The 27677-nt window shown below is 36.5% G+C and overlaps 1 protein-coding gene across 10 annotated transcripts in view; it reads right to left on the reverse strand.

The window, feature by feature from the left end:
* The window catches only part of USP45 (ubiquitin specific peptidase 45), a 76727-nt gene that overhangs the window by 31040 nt on the left and 18010 nt on the right, over positions 1-27677 (reverse strand). For 8 of the 10 annotated variants that reach the window (XR_006217759.1, XR_006217760.1, XM_042986864.1 and 5 more), the window contains 4 exons: positions 14904-15046; positions 14429-14524; positions 10195-10325; positions 1675-1762 (listed from right to left, as the gene is read on the reverse strand). Coding sequence is in view for 8 of the 10 variants with exons in the window: in XM_042986864.1 (XP_042842798.1) it covers positions 1675-1762; positions 10195-10325; positions 14429-14524; positions 14904-15046 (458 nt within the window). In the remaining 2 variants the exon portion in view is untranslated. Of the gene's footprint in view, positions 1-1674; positions 1763-10194; positions 10326-14428; positions 14525-14903; positions 15047-19473; positions 19592-27677 lie in introns of all 10 variants that reach the window. The other 2 variants (XM_042986869.1, XM_042986870.1) reach the window with 1 other exon arrangement.

The raw sequence follows: 27677 nt of genomic DNA on the forward strand, positions 1-27677 counted from the left end.
ATGGAATTGTTGAATCACTGTATTGTACATCTCAAACTAATGTAACACTGTATAACTAACTGGAATTAAAACACAAACTGAAATATATATAATGCAGATATATATAACTTAAATATATACATATATCAAGTAGAGAGATGGCAGAAAAGGACTGACACCTTCAAAAGCTGAATTTAACTAATGTAACATAGAGGTCAATAAATAGCCAATTAAGAACAGAACTATAATAAACACTGTAGCAGGAAGGAGTGATTAACTCATTAAGGTAAAAGAAAATAACAGAACCCTATTTATTTACGGAAAACTAGAATACTACAATACTACAAGTCGAGGCGAGATATTATTTTTCATTCTTTTAAGTTTATTTATTTTGAGAGAGACAGAGAGAGACAACAAGTGGGGGAGAGGCAGAGAGAGAGGGAGGGGGATCTGAAGCAGGCTCCGTGCTGTCAGCATGGAGCCCAACTTGCGGCTCAATCCCACAAACCGTGAAATCATGACCTGAGCCAAGATAGAGAGTCCTATGCTTAACTGACTAAGCCACCCAGGCACCCCTCAAGATAAGATTTTACAAAACAAAAAGAGGAGGATCCACCTTGCCTAGTATCACAGTAACAGCTATCACAAGCATAGGAGTACTTCATTTTCACATGGTTGCTCTGCTACATATTAACATAAATTAAGAAGTATATTTACCTTGAATGGAAAACAGGATTTCACCTATTGTGACAATTATGATTGAGATAGCATGCCTGCAGCGGTAGGTTGAGAATGATTCCGAGCCTGAATCCAGACTCAGCAGAACCATTATGAATGATTAACAATGTCCTGCTATGAGTGATAGAGGAAAAATGAAGGATATGTGCTGTGTACTTGACAGCTTTAATATCTTGCATTTTCTCTGAAAACTTGTATCCCATTCGTAGGTCCCCACCAAAAAAGTTGAATTTAACTCACTTAATATTACAGGCAACTACCACCCAATCGATAAAGGGACAGGATGACAATGAACACTGTTTGGGGAAATCTATCCAGGCCATGAGCCACTCTTTCTTTTCTCAGAAACATTCCCTGATCCAGGAGGCTTGGATCCCATTCCCCTAGTTACAAGTGACTCATCCCTGAGTGGATCCTAATCCAACATGAGGTAACAGAGTTTCTCTTCAGAGTTGGGATTCACAAACAGCCAGTTTTGGTTTTATATACGTGGAACTGCAACATGTGCAAAATATGAAGGTCATGTGCTATCACTCAGAGACAGAAGCTGAGAAACTACTCAGTTTGCAGGAAAATGAATAAAGAAAATCTACAGAGCCAGAGAAATGAGGAGAATATTCTCTGGATTCTTGAGAACCTTCCTGTCCCTATATCCTTACCCATACCTCCTGTCACCTAGATTCTTAGATTCCCTTTTCCTTATTTAAACTGGCTTGAATTTATTTGTTATTTACAGTCAAAGGGTATCAACTAATAAAGGATAAGGGGGGGGTGCAAAAGGATAAAAGAAAATAATCTTTTAGAAGAACTGGCCAAAATAAATAAATAAAGGAATAGAATAGTTAGAAAAAATCAAATTACTTCTCAATCCATATTAAAATTATGGTAAAAATTAACTCCTTCAATTTTTTACCCTCTTCTTAAAGAGTATATGTAATCAATTTAAAGAAATCTGACCTTTGTTTCTTCTGTTCTCACCGCATCCAGCAGATAATGCAGTAGCTCCTGACTGTCCTGTTGCTGGAAACCTTTAAATCGAGGGGCCCTATGATTTAAAAACAAAACAGGAAAGAAAAAAGATAATTTTAACCAACAATATATTACTATCATCAAAAATAATTTTTTTGAATGTTTACATGATTAATGTATTTGAGAGAGAGTGTGTGTGTGTGCATGTGTGTGCATGCAGGGCCCCTCTGGAGGGGCAGAGAGAAAGAAGGAGAGAATCCCAAGCAGGCTCCGTGCTGTCAGCCCAGAGCCCAATGCATGGCTCAATCTCACAAACCTCAACTGCTTAGCAAACTGAGCCTCCCAAGTGCCCCTCATCTAAAATCATTTTTAAATAACATATATTCAAAGATTCAATATAGTCCTTTTACCACTAGGTAAAAAGAGCAGATATGATCACTGCTCCAATTAAGATGAGATCATCAGTACACAGAAAATAATATAGTTATCAGGGCATCTGGGTGGTTCAGCCGGTTAAGTATCTGACTCTTGATTTCGGCTCAGGTCATGATCTCATGGTTCTTGGGATCAAGCCCCACATGGCGCTCTGCACTGATAGCATGGAGCCTGCTTGGGATTCTCTCTCTCCCTCTCTCTGCCTCTCTCTCTCTTGAAATAAATAAATAAAATAAAAAAGAATAATATGGCTGTCATTTATCAAGTGACTACTACATGCAAGCATAGTACATATGTTAAGCTTTACATAGATCAATCCTCAAACAAGCTTGGGATGCACTATTTTCTCCAGTTATACATGGGGGCTCAGAGGGATTATTCAAATAATTTGCAAGGTCACACAGCAAGCAAAAATATAGTACTCAAACCCAAGCCACTGTGATCTATTATCTTCCTACCCTGAATAACCAAATGAAAAACAAGAAGTTATTTATATTTAAATAAAGAACAATAATCTGATATCTCTGTGAATGTATTTATTTTAAGGATTTAACAACTAAATTTCCTTGTATTAATTAAAGGTTCAGGTGCTGTACATGGAGACATCAACACAGCAAATATTTAGTTGATTTCATTAACTTTAAAAAACAGTATTTTCTGCAATAAATTCCAATACTAAAATGAAATGAAAATAAGTGCTAAATTTACATAGTGCTCTGACCTAAGATGAAGAAAGAATTTTGTCAAAGTAATATAAAATAGTAAGAATATCTTATTGTAGTACAAGTTTACAATGTTCTCCTTGTGGTATGTCCAACATATCTCATTTGATATGCACAACAGTGCTGTTAAGAAATCAGTTAAGATGAACTGTTTTACACTTGAGAAAACTGAAGAACAATCTGTGTGCCACTGACGTAAATCCAAATCTTTTGATTCTTGAGTCCAGTACTTCAAGCATTATTCTTTATTATCTCATAATAAACATTCATTCTAGTAATGCACTAATGAGAGTCCCTGGTGCTAAAAAGCTATCTGAACTAGCAGTGAATCTAGCCTATAATAGGAACCGTAATTTCATTTATTCACTCTTGTTAAGTAGTAGCAAAAGCAAAAGGATGCTGAGAACTTTGATTTACTGCCCTTGTGGGCTTCCCTTTCTGCATTTGGTGGATATAGATCACCTTCTAGATCAGAGAAGAGGACAGAAACCAAGATGGACACATTTCTCACCCCTATCTGGGCTTCCATGGCTGGAATCCATGTAAGGCAGAAACCCATGTAAGGCAGAAACTGCATGACATGACATTTGTGCTGTAGGCATCAAGGAAGTTCAGTGAAGTGGAAGAAGATTGCAAGGGGCAAACGGGAATCCTTCAGGGATCCTCATCTGCCATGTTGCAGGTAGGAGGAACAGTCTGTGGCTTTCAAAGCAGATGCACAGGAAGGAAATTGTTCCTGAGCAAAGGAGAAACTTTCTCTACCACGTCTCTGCCTACAGCTCCATCTCAACTATCCACAGACCAGTTACTGCCTTCTAAACCATTCAAGAAAATTAATGACGAATCACTAAATTCTACTCCTGGAACCAATACAACATATATGTTAACTAACTTGAAAATAAATAAATAAACAAACAAACCTAGATTTTTTTTTTCTTTCTTCTTCTACCTAGGACTGGGTCAAAAATTTAAGAGGACTTAAAGAATCTGTAATACCCAAAGCAATCTATATATTCAATGCAATCCCTATCAAAATAACACCAATATTCTTCACAGAGCTAGAACAAACAATCCTAAAATTTGTATGGAACCACAAAAGACTCTGAATAGCCAAAGCAATCCTCAAAAAGAAAACAAAAGCTGGAGGTATCACAATTCCAGACTTCAAGATGTATTCCAAAGCTGTAATCATCAAGATAGTATGATACTGACACAGGAACAGACACATAGATCAATGGAACAGAATAGAGAACCCAGAAATGAACCCACAAATATGTGGATGGTTGACCTTACCAAGAGCCTGAAAGGAAACCCTTAGGCAAATACTAACTAAGGCTACAAGAGAACACATACTTAGCCTAGAGACCTGAAACCAGGCCAAACCTTCTATAGACTCTTCTCACCTCCCCCAGATGAGGGCAGCAGAGTAACTGTAAGCCAATACAAGACCTCAATCTCCAAGGCCAGCCCAGAGTTCAGAGGTAAGGCTATCTTAAAATTTGACATTTTTAGGCAGAGAAGAGAGGGATATGAGGAAAAGAGGCTATGGAAGGGAGAGGATGTGAAAAAGGCAGCAGGGGAAACAAGGAAGGGTGGAGGAAATGGAAGAAAGCAAAGGGGGAAAAAATGGGAAAAAACAAACAAAAAATTCTACTCCCAAGAAGCCTACAAACCAATATCATAAAACACAAAGAAATCTGATGTTAAAAAATCAACAACTGAAATGCATTTACTTCACTTCAAATAAATTTTATAAAACTGATCCAAAGATGTTACAATATGTTGAGAATGTACAAAAACATAAAGGCATGCCAATAAAAGCCTAGATATTAGGTAAAAAAGAAAAACTTTTTTTTTTTTTAAGTTTATTTATTTTTGAGAAAGAAAGAGAGCACGAGTGGGGCAGGGCAGAGAGAGAGGGCGACACAGAATCTGAAGTAGGCTCCAGGCTCTGAGCTGTCATCACAGAGCCTGATGTGGGGCTGGAACTCATGAACCATGAGATCATGACCTGAACTGAAGTCAGACGCGTAACTGACTAAGCCACCCCGGCGCCCCAAAAAGAAAAAACTTTTTTTAAGGGATATGTAGATATTGATAAGATAGCCAATTGAAAATATTAGAAGAAAATAAAACTACAGATATAAAAATCAATAGATAGGATAAATTCTATACACAGTTGAAGGGCAAACTAGTAAATTAGAAGATAATAGTATTTTGAGAATTTGGTGGCACTCCTTAATGTACATGACATACCATAGAGTATCACAAAACTACAAATATGTATGTATATGTATATGTGTATACACATATATATTTGTAGTGTGTGTGTATATACATATATGTGTATACACATATACATACACATGCATATTTGTATATATATATACACATACACATATATACATGCACACACACACACATATATATTTCCTCATGGACAAAACCCAAAGAAAGCTCAGCACATCAATATTAGTTACCAACATAAAAGAGTGAAGGAGTAAACAGAGCAAAAGATGGGCATAAATGAGTATAAAGAAACGATCACTCTAGAGCATCTTTGAACCTTTTAAGGAAGAATGCATGTAGAAACTGGTGAAATCCAAGAAAGATTTGTAGGAGAGTTGACAGTATTGTGTTAATGTCAATTTCCTGGTTTTGACAATGCACTGTTGTTTAAGTTATTATTGATGGTGGAAGCTAAATAAAGGGTACACAGTAACTCTGTACTCTTCTTTCAACTTCTTGTGATCCTTAAAACTACTGCAAAATAACAAGAATTGGGGGGGGGTGGAGAATCCAGAAGAAAGTTGAAGAATTTGCTCCCAACATTCACAAGTGGTAGAAATGTCTGATAATCACTCTTATAATAGAAACTACAAGAGACTGGTTCAACTTTCAAAAATCAAGTAATGTATATACACACAATGTAGATGAATCTCAAAATAATTATAGCAAGAAGCCAGACAAAAAAGAGTACACATTATATATAGGAATCTAAAACATGCAAACGAATCTACAGTGACAAAAACAGGTAAGTGGTACAGAGGGGAGGGGTTTAGGGGAGAGAGTCCAGAGAGAGGGATCACAAAAGGGCCCAAGAAAACTTTTAGGGGTGATGCAAACATTCATCACACTGATTGTGGCAATGGTGTCACAAGTATGTAGATATACATTATACATACATATATATAGTATCTCAAAACTTATCCAATGGTATGCTTTAAATATGTACAGCTTAATGTAAGTCAAATATACAAACTATTCAGAATACCCATTAATACGATTCACTGTTTCAACAGATTTTTAAAAACCCATATGATTATTTCAATAGATGCAGGAAAAGCATTTAATAAAATCCAATAGCCATTCTTTTTTCTTAAAAGAAAAAAACATTTATTATCTCATGGTTTCTCTGGGCCAGGAATCAAAGTATACCAATGGTAATACATAATGTTTATTTATTTAAATAATAAAGCTTTGTTGTTTTTTAAGGAAAAATTGGGTATTGGGAGTTTATCAAATACTGTTATTCTTGATGAGAATCCTCAGAAAAAACTAGGAATGGGAATTTCCTTAACCTGATGAAAGGCATCTATGAAAAACCTACAGCTGCTATTATACTTATGTGTGAAAGACTGAATGTTCCTCCCCTAATATCAGAAACAAAGCAAAGATGCCTATTTCACCACTCCAACATTGTACTGGAGGTCCTTGCCAGCCATATAAAGTAAGAAAAAGGTCTAAAAGGATACAAATTTTAAAGGAAGAAATAAAATGGTCTTTATTTACCAATGACATTATTGTCTACATAGGAAATCCCAAAAGATCTACATGAAGCTATTATAACCAGTAAATGAATTAAACAAAGCAGCAAGAAACAAGATCAATATACAAAAACCAAGTATATTTCTGTATATTAGAAACATACAACTGGAAATTGAAATTTCTTTAAAGTACCAATTTACAATAAATAGTATTTAAAAACATGAAATTCTAAAGGTAAATCTAACAACATTGTGTAGCATTTGTAAGCTGAAAATCACAAAACTTGATGAGAAAAATCAAATACCTAAATAACTGAAAAGATATGTCATAATCATGCTTTGGAACGCAACATGGTTAAGATGTCCATTCTAAACTGATCTCCAAATGCAATCCCAATTAACAAACTGATTGTAAAATTCATGTGAAAAAGCAAAGGACCTGAAATAGTTAAAAAAAAAAAAAAAAAGTAAAGTTTGAACTCTCATTCTCCAATTCCAAGACTTACTATAAAGTTACAGTAATTGACACAGTGGAGGACTGGGGTAAGAATAGACATGCAGATCAATGGAACAGAACAAAGTCCCAAAACAGACTCAACATACATGGCTTAAATCTTCACCAGGTTTTTAAAAATTACTTTTCTTAATATGTATCTCTTAAAAAAAAATTTTTTTTACATTTATTGATTTTTGAGAGACACAGTGAGATAGAGTGTGAGCGGGGGAGGGGCAGAGAGAGAGGGAGACACAGAATCTGAAGCAGGCTCCGGGCTCTGAGCAAGTGTTCAGCACAGAGCCTGATGCAGGGCTCAAACCCACGAACCGCGAGATCATGACCTGAGCTGAAGTCGGATGCTCAACCAACTGAGCCACCCAATATACATCTCTTTTTAAAGTAAACATAAAAAACAAAAGGCAACTTTTAATGTTTTCAAATGATGTTTGATCCAGTAATTCTATATATCCTACTGATGTACTCTCACAAGTGCAGCACACACACACGTAAAATCAAGTAAGTCATATCCACATGCACTAAAATGGAAAAATGTAAAAAATGTATTAAGCAAAACAAGTTGCAAACAATCTGTGTATATGTCTGTGTATGCATAATCACTTTTGAAAAAAATAAGATAAATACTACTTTGAACATCTATCCATGAACACTATTATTTAAACATTTTTTTTAATTTATAAATCTTTATAAAAAAAATGCAAAACAGTTATTTTTGGAGATCCAAAAACAAATTTCTAATTGACATAAATTCCTAAAAACTTTTGAACTCTGTGAGGCACCAAAGTCTCTGAGACTTTTATGGGACTTTCTGTTCTTCAGGTTTTGAAAAACAGCATTTGCCTACTAAATTAAACACATAATAAACCCTCTATATTTTTGACCACATTCAAAATACCATGGCACAGTATGCTAAGTGAAATAAGCCAGTCACAGAAAGACAAATAGTGTGATTCCATTTATATGAAGAACCTAAAATAGTCAAATTCATAAAATAAAAGAGCACAATGTTGTCTTACCAGGGCCTGGAGTAAAGGAAAAATAGATAGGAATAATCAATAGGCATAAAGTTTTAGTCAAGCAAGATGGACAAGCTCTAGAGATCTCCTGTCCAGCATTGCACCTACAGTCAACAATATTTTGTACACTTAAATTTTTTTTAATGTTTATTTATTTCTTAATATTTTTTATGTTTGTTTATTTTTTGAGAAACAGAGACAGAGAGACAGACAGAGTGCAAGCAGGGGAGGGACAGAGAGAGGGAGACACAGAATCTGAAGCAGGCTCCAGGATCTGAGCTGTCAGCTGTCAGCACAGCCCCCAACATGGGGCTTGAACTCTCAAACCACAAAATCATGACCTGAGCCGAAGTTGGATGCTTGATCGACTAAGTCACCCAGGTGCCCCTGTATACTTAAAAATTTTAAGATGGTAGGGGTGCCTGGGTAGCTCAGTAGGTTAAGTGTCCAACTTTTGGTTTCAGAGCAGGTCATGATCTCACAGTTGGTGGGATCAAACCCCATGTTGGGCTCTGTGCTGTTGGCACAGAGCCTGCTTAAGATTCTCTCCCCCACACCTCTCTCTCTCTCTCTCTCTCAAAATAAATAACTTCAAGAGAAAAAAAGAAAAAATTTAAGAAGGTAGAGCTCATGGTAAGTGTTCTTTTCACAATTATTTTTGAAAAAATTAACCTTGGTACAATTCTATGAGATAAAATACAATATAATGCCATGGTACAAGTAACTAACTTAAATTAAAATGAAATTTTGAAGCCTAGAGATATAAAAAAAAAATGTTAAGTTCCCATTTAAAGAATTTTGTTTCTACATATTTTAGTAATTGTGGACTGGACTAGCTCATGAACTCCATGACAGGATCTATTTTTAATATGTTATACACTGTGTATCCCTAGAATCTAGCAAGTAACTGACACAAATAAGTTCTCAATTTTTTTTTAATTTTTTTTTTAACGTTTTATTTATTTTTGAGACAGGGAGAGACAGAGCATGAACGGGGGAGGGTCAGAGAGACAGGGAGACACAGAATCTGAAACAGGCTCCAGGTTCTGAGCAGTAAGCCCAGAGCCCGATGCGGGGCTCGAACTCACGAACAGTGAGATCGTGACCTGAGCTGAAGTCGGACGCTTAACCAACTGGGCCACCCAGGCGCCCCAGTTCTCAATTTTTTTAGATGAAGTTATTCGAATAAGTGAAAGCATTAAAGTTGCATCAGGTCCTTTATGGTATGTATGTATTTCCACGTACCCAAGGATTTTGTTTTTGAACATACAGTACTATCTTGAGAAATTCACTTAAACTCTATTTGCCTTGAAGCTCATTTCTAAAAATAAGGAAAGGGGCACCTGGGTGGCTCAGTCAGTTAAGCGTCTGACTCTTGATTTTGGCTCAGGTGGTCATCTCACGGTTCATGAGATCAAGCCCTATTTCAGGCTCTGCGCTGACAGCCTGGAGCCTGCTTGGGATTCTCTCTCTCCCTCTCTCTGCCTCTCTCTCTCAAAATAATAAACATTTTTTAAAAAATGATAAAAATAAGGAAGGCACCTGGCTGCCTCAGTTGGTAGAGCATGCAAGTCCTGATCTTGGGGTCATGAGCTTGAGCCCCATATTGCAGGTTGAGTGTACTTAAAAATGATAATAAAATAAAAGTAAAAATAAGAAAACTAGGTTCAGATGACCTATTATGGCACCTTTTAGATTTTACAATTCTATAGTTTTCTTACTCTTTGTTCTTACATCATGGGCTTCTAAATCAGGACAGACCTCTATTTGAATCCTGGCTTTGTCACTATACAACTAAGTAAGCTACTCAACTTCTGAGAGTCTCAGTTTCCTTATTTATAAAATGGGGATAAACAAGCACTTCTTCAGAGTATTATGAGATATAATTTACTTTAATAAAGCACACAGCTGCAGTTAAACAAATATTAGTTCCTAATCTCTTGAGAGTCTAGACAATAATAGTGTTATAGTAAGCGTGAAACTACCCATATTAAGTGATACATTAGAATTTTATAACTCATAATTATTTATATCAAAAATTTAGATGCACCCACTTCTGACAAAGCTGATTAAAAAGAACTTTAGGAGAAAGTGGTCCTTTTTCAGTCTCCTTCATGCTATGAAGAAACAGGAACAGGGCTGAGGTCAATGGTCCAGGGCTTGAAAGTTCCACCATTAATGGGTCCTTTAAAAACATGATCAACTCTTTGTCAGAAATATGCAATTTTAAACTTAAATATTATTAAAAACTAAGAATTATACTTTGTTTAAATGATAACTAAATTGCCTCAAGTGCATTAAAAAACTTTATTCCCATACATATAAAATGAATATTTAAAAAAATGGGATAATGGAATTAAGTGTCTTACCTTGAAAAACACAGGTATTCTCATACCCTCTGCTCTTTACTTAATGAAAGTATTAGTTTAAGAGTTAAATCACCAATATTTAGTTGCTTATAAATGTCCCTTCATGTGCTTTCCTAAAAGTGAAATTACTTATCTACTTGCTATGTATTTATTTCCAATCATAAATTATATTTAATAAATTATATTTATCAAATATAATTATAAATTATATTTATCAGCAAACTCCATAGCTTTCTTTTCCCAAAATATTTTATGAATAAAATAAGGAATGGGAAATTATGTCTCAAAATTAGTACACCATTCCCTGTCTTTTAAAATGGAGAGAAAAAGCTTGACAAAAGCAGCTAAAATTGTGTGAGGGAGAAACCCATTTTATTCTAGAATTTTTCCCCCACCAAGTTTTGCTTTTTAAAATGTTATCTTCACCAGTAATCCTCTCTCCTTACAAACAATGAATTAAAAGCAAATGCCAAATATCATCTTGGGACATTATAGAAAGTTATCTTCTAATACAACTACCAAATATGTTGCCTCATTCGTGTATTTATGAAATACATGTTACATACATATTTCATACCAACTATCCTTAAAAAAAATCTACCATCTGGGGCACCTGGGTGGCTCAGTGGGTTGAGCATCTGACTTCAGCTCAGGTCATGATCTCACGGTTCATAGGTTTGAGCCCTGCATCAGGCTCTGTGATGACAGCTTGGAGCCTAGATCCTGCTTCATATTCTGTGTCTCCCTCTCTCGCTGCCCCTCTCCCTCCCGCCTCTCAAAAATAAACATTAAAAAAAATTTTTTTTTTAAATCTACCATCTGACTAAAACCACAGAAAGGACAGGCTATAATTTTTCCATAGTCTCTGAGTATCAAAAGTGCTCTCTGCCATGTTGAAGACATAAACAGACATTTCTCCAAAGAAGACATCCAGATGGCCAACAGACACATGAAAAGATGCTCAACATCACTCATCATCAGGGAAATGCAAATCAAAACTACAATGAGATATTACCTCACACATGTCAGAATGGCTAAAATCAAAAAGAAAAGAAAAAACTGCTGGTGAGGATGTGGAGAAAAAGAAACCCTTGTGCACTGTTAGTGGAAATACAAGTTGGTGCAGGCGCTCTGGAAGACAGTATGGAGGTTCCTCAAGAAGTTAAAAATAGAACTACCATATGATCCAGTAATCACTCAACTGGGTATTTACCTAAAGAATACAAAAACACTGGGATGCCAGGGTGACTCAGTCTGTTAAGTATCTGACTTCAGCTCAGGCCGTGATCTCACTGTTGATGGGTTTGAGCCCCGCATCAGGCTCTGTGCTGACAGCTCGGAGCCTGAAGCCTGCTTTGGATTCTGTGCCTCCCTCTCTGCCCCTCTCCCTGCTCGTGCTCGCTCACTCTCTCTCTCTCTCTCTCTCTCTCTCTCTCAAAAATAAATAAAAACATTAAAAAAAAAATTTAGGGGCTCATGGGTGGCTCAGTTGGTTGAGCGTCCGACTTCAGCTCAGGTCATGATCTCATGGTCCGTGCGTTTGAGCCCCATGTCGGGCTCTGTGCTGACAGCTCAGAGCCTGGAGCCTGCTTCAGATTCTGTGCCCCCCTCTCTCTCCGCCTCACCCCTCTTGTGCTCTGTCTCTGTCTTTCAAAAATGAACAAATATATAAAAATTTTTTTTAAAAAGAATATAAAAACACTAATTCAAAGGGATACACACATCCCTATGTTTATTGCAGCATTATTTACAATAGTCAAATTATAGAAGCAGCCTAAGTATCCATCAACTGATGAATGGATAAAGAATACGTAGTATACTTATACAATGGAATGTTATTCTGCCATAAGAAAGAATGAAATCCTACCATTTGCAAACAACATGGATGGATCTTGTGGACATACTAATTGAAATAGGTCAGACACAGAAAGACAAATACCATATGAACTTACTTACATGTAGAATTTAAAACAAAACCCCCAAAAACAAACAAACAAACAAACAAACAAACATGCTCATAGACACAAAGAAGAGATTGGTGGCTGCCAGAGCCAGGGAGTGAGGGGGTAGGTAAAATGGGTGAATGAGGTCAAAAGGTACAAACTTTCAGATATTAATAAACAAAAAAGAACACCTATGAAAAACCTACAGTTAACTTCATTCCTAATGTTATTGAAAGAATACTTTCCCCCTAATTTGGGGATTTTAGGCAAGGATGCCTGCTTTCATCATTTCTATTCCACATGTTATTAGAGGTTCAAGCCAGCACAATAAGGTAAGGAAAAGAAACTAAAGGCATACAGTTTACAAAGGGCAAAGTAAAACTGGTGATTCAAAGAGTAGTGATCTATGCTGACAGCCCTCCAGCTCAGGTCAACTGTATGTCCCATGTATCTAAGATCTAAGATTGAAACTCTCCTCTTAGAATAATGCAAACCTAAAGTGATCAGTTATAGTATCTAACTGCCCTATAGTAATCTTGAGACACAGTTCTACATGTAAAATACTTAACATTCAATCACATTTAATAGGAAATCTTTTCAAGTGACTAAGTATCAACTTCCATTTAATGGTTTTCACTATCTCACTCAACTTTAGAAGAGTATAGGACCTACCATAAAGATTTTAAGGGGTTGAACAGGCAGTAAGTTTACAGGCTGCTCTTTCAACAAAGAAATACAATATCGTCTTTCAAATCTGCCTCCTTGGGGAAAAGAAAAATCTAAGATTACTACACTGAGCTAAGAATTTTTAGAACTCCCCTTTCTTAAGTGTTCTCAAAAGCCAGATCATGAGCTATATATACACTGTCTTCCTCCAATACACACACACACACACACACACACACACACACACACACATACAATTTCTAACTAAAAACATTATTACTAGTGTCAGCTCCCTCAAGCCAAAGACTACCAGGAACACACTGGTAGTTGAACAAGAGGGGTTTATTACTTGTTGCATTTGGGGACAACATACACGATGGGAAAGCATGGGGTGTCTCAATAAAAGGGTGTTGGAAAGAACTGATAGAGGATTTGAGTTTTGGATAAGTAATTTAGGGGAGAGTCTAAGGAAGCAGAAGTCTGCTCTCAGTTGAATGCCATCAGAAACTGGGGGTAATTCTATCACTGGGTATCTTGATATATCTTATCTTTGAGTTAGGATAACCTAAATTCTAGTCTCTTTGGGAGACAAAATCAAGGATAAAGCTATAACTAGTAAAGAAGTAGCGGTCTCTCACTTTGGTCAAAGAAGATGTTTGGGATTTTTCTCAGTGGTAGACGAACTTTGCTTTTGTCTGTGTTTAGATAAAATTATGAAGTAGCCTTGCTTTGTCTTAGTTTGTCAGTCTCAGAGCAACCTACCTGAGGTTGGCATTCTGTGAGACTGTTTGAACAATATGGCCTAACTTGTAGGTGCCACGCCAGCTTCTGAATGTTAAGCGCTGTTTTTTGTTTGTTTGTTTTTTCCTTTCTCACTAGCTTAAAAACCCATTTTCAGACTAGGCTCCTAAAAACCTTTAGATGTTCACCATTAAAACCAAATCTACCTTTAAAGAATTAAAATGCTATATTTAAGGAAATGTTACCAGTAATTACAAAACAGGCGTCCTAGACATTCTGCTCAACAAAACAAACGCCTTTTGTTTTTTCCAGTATGTTTGTTTGAAAGCTGCCTTAATATTTTTGTATTGTTTGACCCACGATATGTTTGAACCCTAACAGATCTTGAAGGTATAACTTTAGAATTTTAAAATCTGATTATTTCACAAAATGCTTTTGAATGATTTTTTCAAAATATTTTTTTCAAAACATCATTTCAGTTAACATTCGGAGAAATACTAAAGGTAGATTTTGACACCATCAGTGGCTCATCTAAAAAGAGCTATTATCCAGATAGTCATACTTCTTACCAGGTGAGAGTCTGAGGAAGGAAAAATCTTGAGTTTTGTACCATTTTCTTTGCTCTCATTCATAAGTTCTGAAAGAATATAAGATTGTGCCAAGTTCTAAAAGAAAACAAAAGTAAAGTCTTCTGATTCAGTTGTAATATGCCTCTGATTCTACGGAATAAATACTCTCTTAAGCTCTCAAACGTCATCTAACATAGCAAAAAAATGTTTAAGTTTACAAAAAAAATGTTCACATTTAATAAATGTCAGTATTACTGATTAAATCACAGTAAAACACAGAGAAGGCCTTCCAGAAGCACTGTGTGAAAAGGGGGCATACATACGTTATGCAGCAATGGTTAACGATGGCCTAAAACAAAAAAGAAAACAGAAAAATCTCCAGGGGAACATTTAGCTGTCATTTTCTAGTTTACAGGTGTGCCAATAAATATAAATTAATCTTTTACATTTTACAAAGTTTCCTGATGGCTCTTACCTGCATGACTGCATTGAAAAAGCAAGTATTTCCTAAATTTGTAATTCCTTTCACAGGTGTTACACTGTTGCCTTTTCTTCCTTTCTTTTTTTCACCTGCTTCATATTTTTCTTCACAAAGTTTTAAGATTCTAGAGAATGCACCTAAGTTAGAGAAAACATAACTGACATAAGATATAAAATTCAATAACCATCATTTAAAATAATTTAAATATATTACTTAAAATTAAGTAACATTTCCCCTTGAATCACTGTCCCTGAAGTGATGTCAGGGACATAAGATATAAAATTCAATAACCATCATTTAAAATAATTTAAATATATTACTTAAAATTAAGTAACATTTCCCCTTGAATCACTGTCCCTGAAGTGATGTCAGGGACAAATAAATGTCTCCAGTTGGTATCCTCGTACTAAATAATTTTTCATTTTGACATACACACCTGTACCTCATACCATAATGAAGAATGAATTCCAGATGAATTAAAAATTAAAAAAGAATAAAGTAAAAAAATAAGGAGAGAACATCCAGATCTTGGCTCCTAAATACCATTCCCCACAAAAAGAAATGAAGACTCCTTGGGGTGCCTGGGTGGCTCAGTCAGTTAAGTGTCTGACTTCGGCTCAGGTCATAATCTCAACAGCTTGTAGGTTTGAGCCCCACATCGGGCTCCGGGCTGACAGCTCAGAGACTAGAGCCTGCTTCAGATACTATGTCTCTCTCTGTTCTTCTCCCACTCATGCTCTGTCTCTATCTCTCTCTCTCAAAAATAAATAAACATTGAAAAAAATAATAAAGAAATCAAGACTCCTGATTCTAAAACTGGGGCAGCAAAGAAAAAAAATAAACCTAAAACATTTTTATTGTGCCAGAAAATAAGGAAGTGTTCAAAAAAACTGATGAGTATGTCAAAATACACACCATTTTGAGTAAGTTCCCACTGGTCCAATCTTGGAAAATTTGAATATCAAAATAAAGAAGGGTACTAATAGTTTATTATTCACTGAGCAAAATGAGAATGGATCTGAATGGATAATAGGTTTTTTAAATGGGAGGAAAAGAGAAAAACTTTTCCTTACAAGAGAATGCCAACTAATAAATAGAAGAAATGATGGAACTGGAAAATCACCAGATGGTGGCATTTTTTTGTATTCTTGCAACTTTAAGTTTGAAACTGTCAAAATAAAACGTTTAAAAAATTAATAACTATATTATAAAAAAGTAAAACACCAGGGACCAGGGCCCTGTGGCCAGGCCAAATGCCATGAGCAGGGTTCCTGTGCCCCTGGCCTATGGGCCTCTTCCCTGCCCCCTCAGTTTGCCATTTCTGGAGTTTTTCATAATTATTAAACTGATGGGACTTTTGTGTTTTTATAGTGACTCTGTGGTGCAGCTCTTTAAGAAAGCTAGGACATGCCTTAGATGCAAAAAAAAAAACAAACAAAAAAAACACCTATATGTTTGGCATATAAGTGCATGTTTTGGGCTCACTGATTTGTATAATTAATACAGATTTGAACATTATAATATCAATTCATCATGTTTAAAAACAATATGAAAATGAATAATTTCTAACATTTATTAACTGACATGATTGATCATACATATTAACAGCACATTACTTTCTGAATCAAAATATAATTTGAAGTTTGATGGGAAATTGCCAAGTTCTCCAATCTTTTGGTTTTAACTGAAATATTATTTTAAATTCCTTTCAACTTTCAGATTTTGTAGTTCTTCGCAATTATACATTTTATTCATCTAATAATGATATAGTGTCTTGCATTGCTAATTAACTTTTAAATATTTGGCTATCTCCCCAGATGGGTGGGGATCAGAAAACGTCTCTACTCTTTCTTCCACAGGGCTGTGATGTTGGCAAGAACATCCATAATAAAAATTTAATGTAAATGAAAAATGTACCAGATTAAACAGGAGATCCAGTAGAATCTTGGCCCTCTAAGCTTCTGATGAGTTTTTTTTAATTTCTTTATTGTTTATTATTTTTGAGAGAGAGACAGAGAGCAAGCAGAGAAGGGGCAGAGAGAGAGGGAGACACAGAATCGGAAGCGGGCTCCAGGCTCCTAGCTCTCAGCACAGAGCCCGACACAGGGGTCGAACTCACAGACTGCGAGATCATGACCTGAGCTGTAGTTGGCTGCTCAACCGACTGAGCCACCCTGGCACCCCAGCTTCTGATGAGTTCTTAAGAGTAAGTTAAGACATCCCCTCCCATCCTACCCTTCTATATGACAGCACTGAGGGAGATGAACAGATGCTGGAGGTAGCTCTGTGTTCAGGGACAGAAGCAGGCAGCAAACACCATAAGGAGAAACTTTAATCTTGGGTAAGGGCAGACTGATGTCATGCACACCCTGTTGGTTCAAATAAGGTTTGACTTGGCACCTGTGACTTTTGCCCAAAAAAAGGCATCAGTCGAGGGGGGTTATTAACACATTTTCTTTCTTTTTTTTTTTAATATTTATTTTTTGAGAGAGAGACAGACAGACAGAACATGAATTGGGGAGGGGCAGAGAGAGGGAGACACAGATTCCAAAACAGGCTCCAGGCTCTGAGCTGTCAGTAGAGTCTGACACGGGGCTCAAACTCACAAACCGCAAGATCATGACCTGAGCCAAAGTCAGATGCTCAACCAGCTGAGCTACCCAGGTGCCCCAACACATTTTTTTATAATGTTTTCAGATTAAATGCAGAGCTGCTATCTGCAAAGTACCCAGCAAGGTAAGCACTATGTAAGTGTGTGAAGACAGACCAGAGAATTGTTATTTGTGCCAAAATCCAGATCTTCGTAAGCTATTCTTCATGTCCGTTGTTTATACGTCCTCACTTTTAATCATTTCCTATAACTTCCTGGTTTTTTCCCCCCTTCAAGTTTATCTCTTATTTCTAACTGGATTTTCTGAATTGCTAATATGAACTTGCCTTTTATGTTGACTGTGGTTCTCCTATCTTTTTGGCTTTTCTTAATTGTATTCTTTCAGCTAATTCTTTGCTTAAAATTTATTTATTTATTTTGAGAGAGAGAGAAAGCAAGAGTGGGGGAGGGGTACAGAGAGAGAGAGAGAGAGAGAGAGAGAGAGAGAGAGAGAGAGAATCCCAAGCAGGCTCCACACTGTCAGCACAGAGCCCAATGCAGGGCTTGAACCCACAAACCATGAGATCATGACCTGTGTCAAAGTCGGACACTTAACCAACTGAGTCACCCAGGCGCCACTGTGGCTTTTCTTTTTAACATGTGGTAACATCTTATCACAACCCTAGAGTTCTGGGTTAACACAGAAAAGAACTAGCAAGATAGATCTCTTCTCCTGTCTTCCATATATTAAAACATGTGATAGAATTAAATCCCATACTAAAGCTTGGGGGCAAAGGCTGGTACAATCAATGACTTCTCCATTGATTGACATGCAGAGGCCAGCCAATGGAGAAAAGGAAAAGCAGGAAAAAAAGCAAAGACAATATTCCAACCTGCAAGCAAATGTGAAAGCAAATGAAAAAAGCCAGTCAGTGGTTAAGAAGCACTACACAAGGGGTGCCTGGGTGGCTCAGTCAGCTAAGCATCTGACTTAGGCTCAGGTCATGATCTCACGGTCCGTGGGTTCGAGCCCTGCACTGGGGTCTATGCTGACAGCTCAGAGCCTGAAGCCTGCTTCAGATTCTGTGTCTCCCTCTCTCTCTCTCTGTCCCTCCCCTGCTCACACGCGCTCTCTCAAAAATAAACATTAAAAAAAAAAAAAAAGGAAGCACTACGCAAACAAGAGGAGGCCCCATATGGATCCTGGCTGGGTTTGGGAATAAGAGCAGTCTACCTCTTAATTATACTGAGATCCCAACCAGAGCCTAAAGCAGGTTTCAGCTCTCATTAACAGCAATTGCCAGTAGATGGCTTCATAGTGATTGTTAAGAGATTAAAGATGATAGAATAATTAAATCCAAGCATTAGTCCATCTTTTTGGGCAAGGTTGTTACTCTGATTTTACATTTACAAAACTCAGTCTCCAACATGTTAAGTAATTTGCCCAAAGTCTTAAAGACAATCTTTTGACTATAAATCTATTGTCATTTTACCACCTAATTTCTCTTCAGTGATTCATGCACAATGAGAATTGTAAAAGATTGGGAGGCAAGAGTCTTACATATTTAGGGGTATGTAACCCTGAAAAAATGACTCCTCAAAAGTACTTCTTATACTTAACATTGCCATAATGTTTTTTTGCTAATTAACATGAAAAAATGTTGGGGAAAATAAACTATATAGATTATATTAACCATACAACATATATACATATACACATATATGTTTTTGTATTTTACTGTATTTATCATTCACTTGGAATAAATGTTTTATTTTTCCAGAAATAAATTTTATTCTTACAAGAACAAACAGCATTTTTTAAAACTGTAACATGCAAATCTCTGTACCACATTTACCCATCAGTTTTCAAAACATCTGGGATAGCATCCTAAAGTAAACAATGTTCATAAGACCATCTGGACAAAACTGCGGGCAAGAAAAAAAAGCATAAACATATGGAAAAACAGATTTTACCCTTCCCTTCAGCAGTAAGGGATGACAAATGTCGAACCTAGATATATCCACGCTTCACTGTGCGATGCTTTTCAGCACCACCTGGCTCTCCATGCACAGCCACCAAATATGGACAGCACTGCCAGAAAGAATATATCCACAGGGCAATGGCAATAAAAATAGTTTATTTCATGGTTAAATAGCCACTTCACACAAGTGGCAAGGGTCTGTTTATTGACTTTTACATCCAAGTCTGTGAGAACATACTCAAAATTAATTATGCTATTAGGCTTAAATATTAAATAGATCAGATCATTTAACTAGAAAATAAAATGACATATTCTAACAACTATTTAAATGCGTTTTAAAGTACAAGTTTTTAATTTTACTAAGTAGTACATTTATAAAATTTAACAATTCAAATTCAATTGATATATTAAATTTCCATTGTGTGTCAGGTACTATAGGAACCACTATCTGTAACTGTTTATATTTAATTGCTTACGATTTAAGAGTAAAAAGACTGATACACAGTGAACAGCATAGGGATATTAAACCTTATATTCATAATAACATCTTAACAAAACTTTTAGAAACTGAGTATATTACTTCCAATACATTGCTTTTTATTAAAACACACATACCTGTTTGTATGTCAAGTTATTGAGAGATTGATTCAGATACCATTTTTTTAAACTAGAATCTTAAACTCTCAGCTGACAGTTTCTTAGCAAATGTACATCTATATTTAGTTTCTAAAAGTTTTGCTAAGATGTTATCATGAACATCTTTGATTTCGGCTCAGGTCATGATCTCACGGTTCGAGGTCAAGCACGGAGACTGCTTGGGATTCTCCCTCTCTCTCTGCCCCTCCCCCAACTGCACAATAAGTATCTTACCTTACTTATCTCCTTTATATTACCAGCACTGTCATCAGATACTGCATTTATGTAATAAAATATAGACCCCAGAATGCAAAGAACATTCAGGGAAGGCTTCAGGCATTCTAGATAAAATTTTTAAAGCTCTTTTATATCTCGGTAGTTTCCCTTTAAGTCTATAACCTGAGTACTCAAAGAGTTGCTGGTTAACTAACTGAATAGACCTGGTAGGTTCTATACATATCTCAGGTCTTGCAAGATAGAAAACCAGCAAAGAAAGAAGATATATTTTTTCAACAACTTGGCTAAGGCTAAGAGTATCTAAAAAGTAATCCTAAGTACCTCAAATATTCCTACCATAAAAGTGACTCCAATACAAAGATACTATGATTATCTTTTTTAAAACCAAACTTAAAAATATTAAATCAGACATATATAAAAAATTAATGTATAAGAAATTGTAGGTGAATATCTTTATAATCTTGGAGTTCAGAAAACTTTCAAAGCATGGCCCAAAAGGCTAAAAAAATCTTCACAGGAAAGACTGATGGAACTGGTAATGATGACATTAAAAACTTCACTACTGAAAAAAAAAGAAAAAAAGACACCTGATAACTATAAACAAAGTTAAATACAGAAAGATGGGTACTCTTGTCAACTATACCCTTTGTATAATCTTTCTGTAGGGCAGTTTAGCAACAGTGACCAAAATTCAAGGTGTTTCTAAACTGACCAGAAATTTCAACAAATTAACCTACAAAAATAAACAGGAAGTACATAGAGATGCAGCTTTCGTGGGAGAAAATTGAAAACAGTGAATAGTAAATTTGTTGCCAAGCAATATTAAACATCTACCTTTTCTCAAAGTTAAAAATATTTGTGAACTGCCTTGGTTAAACCAAAAGGGGAACACTGGCGATTCCCTAGTTTCCTGTGGGCACAGGGAAAGTAAACTTATTTTACAGTTTGCTTATTTAAAGACAGAGTTTGAGAGCATTATTTCCTCTGGTAATTGTCCCCACTGCAAAGATGAAGACGAAATTGAGGCACGCGGTTAGTGATAGAAGATTCAAACCCAGGTAGTCTGGCTTCAGAATCCACAAACTTAACCATTACGACCTACCATCTAGATAATAACAGATGATAAGGTTAATAAGTATGATAATTTAAGACACTACTGAAATGCTAGTGGTGATATGAAAGAAAAAGCCACTACTCTTTTAGCAAAAGCTGGATGTAATCAATTGCTGGATGTCTTTGGTGTGAATGTATATCTTTATTAAAGTTTACAGCAGCTTTTCTCAAAGGGTTCCTCGAAAGAATTAAGCCCTAATGCCCTAGGCACCCACTTCATGCAACTAACTTCTCCCTATGTATTTGCAAGGTCACAGTCAGCTAGTTAGTGCCATCTTTTGGGAGAACTGAGAGAACAGTCACTCAAACAATTTTCTGTGTTCTGTAGTTTGGATGGAGAACTGTGGATTCAAATCCCTATGGGCAGGGATGCCAAAGTGGCTCAGTCGGTTAAGCGTCCTACTCTTGATTTTGGCTCAGGTCATGATCTCACGGTTCCTGGGTTCAAGCCCTGCATCAGTCTCTGTGCTGACAGCTCAGAGCCTGGAGCCTGCTTCAGATTCTGCGTCTCCCTCTCTCTCTCTGCCCCTGCCCCACTTGCACTCTGTATCTCTCTCAAAAATAAATATTTTTTAAAAAGTTAAAAAAAAAATCCCTATGCCTAATGTTTTTTAAACACCCAGCATCTTTTTGTCCCTCACCCCGTTTACATTTGGAAATAACTATTTTTAGTACTTATTTTTGAAAATGCAAATAAATTAGGTGTATGACTGTCACTTTATAGCAAAACAAAATCTATTACTATTATATTCAAATTGTTAGGCACAATATTATTTATTCCCAGATACTTATTTCAGATCCCAAATATGCCATTTACTTTCTTATTTCAAAAAAAGATACAGCAAATTTATTCCTAGTAAAACCAAAAGAACCAACATAACTTGCGGCTTTTTATTCCAAAAGCCTAAGCTTAATTAATTTAATAGAATATATTTTCGGCTTTCTCTAGGCTCTCTAAAAATAGCATCTCAACAGTATTAAAAATTATGGGCCCAGTTTATTAAGAATGTGGGATTGTCAATCATCCATCTAGTTCACAAAAAGCAAACCAATATTAAATACCATTTCACCAGGAATACATATATTCAGTAAGTGTTTGCAGAATATTTACATTACATTTACAAGACTATCAAAGTGACAAATTTCATCAGCCTTCGGAGAATAGTGGCCCACTTTTTAGTAATACATATTTCTCAGTGGGTCTCACAATAAAGCTTTCTTGCTTTTTTTTCAGTCTTGTGTTATACATGACCTTTTTATTATATGGGGATTTTATTTGTTGTTTTTAGTTTTCTGGTATGTGTTTGAGGGGGAAGTGTGGATGGAATTTTTTTTTTTTTTTTTTTTAAAGCAAATCCTAGCATCAGATGTGAAATCTACACAGCTGTAAGTATTCTTCTGGGAACCTGCACTGGGGTTTCCTCAGCTGCTTAATGCAATTACCTAAGCCAGTCATGTAGTATTAATGTAATTTGCCTATTTCTGCAGCTGCAAAGTTTAATCTTTAAAGAGTAAAAAGAAAAAACTTGCTGCCCCACTATTCCTCTGCCTTGGAAGCGAATAATAATTACTTCACCTGTCTGTTCTCAAAATTCCACTAACTCCTAGTTAACCATTAGCCTTAAAAACCTTTAGTTGGGACACCTGGGTGGCTTAGTTGGTTAAGCACCCAACTTCAGTTCAGGCCATGATCTCATGGTTCATGGGTTTGAGCCCCACATTGGGCTGAGCTGACAGTATGGAACCTGCTTGGGATTCTCTCTCTCTTTCCCTCTCTCTAACCCTCCCCCAGCCCCATTTGTGCTTTCTCTCTCAAAAATAAATACATAAACCTTAAAAAAGAAAAAAAATATTGGGACGCCTGGGTAGCTCAGTTGGTTAAGCATCCAGCTCTTGATTTCAGCTCAGGTCATGACCTCACAGATTCGTGGGGTCCTCTGCCCCTCTCAAAATAAATAAACTTTAAAAAAAATCTTAGTTCCATTATAATTTGATACTGCCACATGTATGAGTAAGTAGGTATACATACAAAGGCATTCCTATCTATCTCCTTATTACAGTTAAGTGACTCTTCTAAAACACAAAACTTCTTCATTTAAAATCTATTAGTGGTTGCTCATGCCTACAGGATAAACTCTAAACTTACACGGCCCTTCAATATCTGTTCCTGCTTACCTCTAGTCTCACCCTCTCATCAACCTCCAATATCACAAAATTCAACCTTGCAGCTCCATTGAATTCCCTGAACATATCAAGCTCCCTCACCAATGAGCTATTTCCTCTGCCTGGAACACACACTCCTTTCCCCTGTGCCTAGCTCATTTCTACATATCCTTTAGCTCTTGGCTTAGAAGGCTCTTCCTCTAAATAAAACCATCCTGGCTCCTACAGTCTACATTAGATACTACCCCAAAGTGTCCTCATAGTCCCCTGCACTTGCTCTATCACAGCCCTACTTAAACAAGCAATTATTAAGCAATTACACGTGATTTGTCAGTATCTCTCACTTGACCAAAAAATCAATAATAGCAGAAACAGAAATAAATCTGTTTTGGGGCGCCTGGGTGCTCAGTCGGTGAAGTGCCCCACTCTTGGTTTTGGCTCAGCTCATGATCTCATAGTTCATGAGTTCAAGCCCTATGTCAGGCTCCATGCTGATGGTGCAGAGCCTGTTTGGGCTTCTCTCTCTCCCTTTCCCTCTGCCTCTCTGCGGTTCATGTGCACCTGCTCTCCCTCTCTTTCTCTCAAATAAACATTAAAAAAAAAGATTTGTAAAAAATGTTAAATAATGCCACTTACTAAGTTTGTGTTCTTTTATAAAATAGTTATATTTCCTAAAAACATATAATTTGTGTTAACAGGTCATGGAAATTCTTGCTATTTTCAGTGATTTAATAAATACTATAATTTTTTATTTTAATTTCCCATGATATTGATAGATATAACCTACCTGATCAAAGCACTTTAATTCCTCAATAATGTTTAAGAGTCTAAAGGGCTACTGAGATCAAAAGCTAAGATTTACTGAACTAGCAGTGTTTAGAAATGGATGGGGCACTGGCTTTGATTCTCTGAGTAAAGAAGCTAAGTTAGATCTATTAGACATGAAATTGATCAGGCTTTGCATAACTTAACTACATGTGTAAGTACAGGTACAGGCTTTTCTCTCAGCAGTTATTTTTCTTAGAGCAGAATATAAAAAGGATCTTTTTAAAGAAATTTTTTAATATTTATTTATTTTTGAGAGAGAGACAGAGCACAAGTGAGACACAGAATCTGAAGCAGGTTCCAGACTCTGAGCTATCAGCACAGAACCCGATGCAGGCCTTGAACTCAAGAACCACGAGATCATGACCTGAGCCGAAGTTGGACGCTTAACAGATTGAGCCACCCAGGTGCCCCAAAAAAGAATCTTTTAAAATCATTCTTATCCTCCCACCTAAAATACAATATAGTTTCATATTCTTTTAAAATTACTGTATGCAGACATTTTTATATTTCTACAGTCTTCACAATTATTTAAAATAGCTGCATAATCATATCTAGCATTCCTACAAACCTCAATAACAACTTTCATGTCTGATTTTTAATCTACTTTATAAAAACATACTTAAACCTTACGCAACAAAAAATACTGCAGATTACTATCCCAAATAAACTTACTTCCAGAATGCCAACGAATCTTATTTTAAATCAAACTTACCTGAGAGATACTGTAGCTTGAAACACAAAGATAATGACATTTTGACCTAGAACTTCTGGAAACCCTGACCTCAGAAGTATGTCTCTCCCTAACTGTGAAGGTTCCACACTCTCTCAAATTCCCTCAATAACCTGTTTCCATTATTCCAGGTGCTACCCATGGTTCCATAAACACAATTAAAGGCTACACCTGTGCTTCCCACCACCGGTAATGATCGCTGCTCTCATCTCTACCTATCTAAAATTCTACCTTGAAGGGTCAGCTTGAAAGCCAGCTCATTCACGATTCTTTCTCAGTTCCTTTCAATTGAACATTACAACCCTTTTGGAATATCTGAAAGCCTATGCTTGAACTTCAGTCAAAATACAACTCTGTTCTGCTTATCTTTATTCTTTAGGACAGGAACTGTCTTATCAATCTCTATTCCCTGAAACACCATGGAAAAGAGGCAGGTGCTGTTGAGGAAAATGAGGCTCAGATGAATAGTAACCTGCCAGTGACTGAAAGAGTCAATTCTGAATGCCAGATCCCCCACCCCTGACAAAGCCCATGTTCTTTCTACCATATCATTCCATGCTCCCTTCCTTATATCCTTTTTGATAATAAATATTCAAGAAATCTGTAAAATTAAATGAAATGAAATTAGACTGGCTTTTTCTTCATCTCAAGGAAACTCTAAGGTTAAAAAAAAAAAAAAAATCCAGAGAAAATAATCCCTGCAATTGTACTTTGGCTGCCCCAGCATCATATCCTACATATCTTATGGCCAGAAAAAAACACATTAAATGTGTGGCTTTCAGGAGACAGCATTAAGACCCACATCTATTCCTGAAATGTTAAATGTCTATCATCATCATATTTTGCCGGTTCTTTATTTGAGCAGAATCACAGCTACAACTAGTATGCCTGGGACAGAGTAAGATTTCAATAAATGTCTGTTGAATAAATAAATGAGTGAAAAAAATAACCATTGCTTCAGCTGTCCAGGCACCTGTGTTTACCTCCTCCAGTTCCTTCACCAATTTCTCCAACATTGTTGTCTCAGAACAATAGCTAACAAAAAAAATTACATATTGAGCTGCAGAACATACAGCCAAACAACTAGTATATTTTAATACAAATTTTCAGTTTCTGAATGCCACCTACTAAGCAATTCAATTGTGGGCCAAAGGCATTTCAAAATTCTCATGTCCATTCACCCAGTCACCCAAAATCCTGAGGTGTGTCCTGATTTTTCCCACTCTCCCTCACTCACATCGAATCCACCCACTTTCCATCAGTGCCTCTACTGGTTTCTCACCTGAGAAACCTCCTTGACCTTCGTAATGATCTCCTCACCTCCACTCTTAACTCCAACAGTCCATACAGCAATCAGAGTAATGTTATTAAAAGATGTTGAAATGACTGTTACTCCCCTGCTTAAAACACTTTAGTAGCTTCCATTACACTTCCAATAAAATAAAAATTCTTTACCATTGAATTCCTTACAGTATAAAGTACAAAACCCAGCATGTAGTACACACTTAATATTTCTGAATGAAGGGGCGCCTGGGTGGCTCAGTGGGTTAAACATCCAACTTTGGCTCAGGTCGTGATCTTGCAGTTCATGAGTTTGAGCCCCACGTAGGGCTCTGTGCTGACGGCTCAGAGCTTGGAGCCTGCTTCAGATTCTGTGTCTCCCTCTCTCTCTCAAAAATACATAAACATTAAAATAAATGTTTTTTTAATTTCTGAAGACACTGTTTCCCTATATGCTCATTTATATTAACATGTGGGGTTTTTTTAGAAGAATGTGGAAGATTTTTTATTTTTACCAGAAAACTCTCTTCCTCTTCTTAATTGCATGTCAGGATTAGTACCAGAGAGCAGCACCTTGTAGGTTAACAGTAGTCATCAGACTGAGCTAATTCACCTCCATGGAATAGAAAACCATACTTAGAAAGCATGCCAATACATGTCTTAACTGGAGTAGCAAACTTTTATCTGTACATCACTTTAATTTTATTTTTTTAATTTACATCCAAATTAGTTAGCACACAGTGCAGCAATGATTTCAGGAGACTCCTTAATGCCCCTTACCCATTTAGCCCATCCCCCCTCCCAAAACCTCTCCAGTAACCCTCTGTTAGTTCTCCATATTTAAGAGTCTCTTATGTTTTGTCCCCCCCCCCCGTATTTTTATATTATTTTTCCTTCTCTTCCCTTATGTTCATCTGTTCTGTGTCTTACAGTCCTCATATGAGTGAAGTCATATGATTTTTGTCTTTCTCTAATTTCACTTAGCATAATACTCTCCAGTTCCATCCACGCAGTTGCAAATAGCAAGATTTCATTCTTTTTGATTGCCGAGTAATACTCCATTGTATATATATACCACATCTTCTTTATCCGTTCATCCATCGATGGACGTATGGGCTCTTTCCATACTTTGGCTATTGTTGATAGTGCTGCTATAAACATGGGGATGCCTGTGTCCCTTCGAAACAGCACACCTGAATCCCTTGGAT

The sequence above is a fragment of the Panthera tigris genome, chromosome B2 (assembly GCF_018350195.1).
Source record: "Panthera tigris isolate Pti1 chromosome B2, P.tigris_Pti1_mat1.1, whole genome shotgun sequence".
NCBI classification, from domain to species: Eukaryota; Metazoa; Chordata; class Mammalia; order Carnivora; family Felidae; genus Panthera; species Panthera tigris.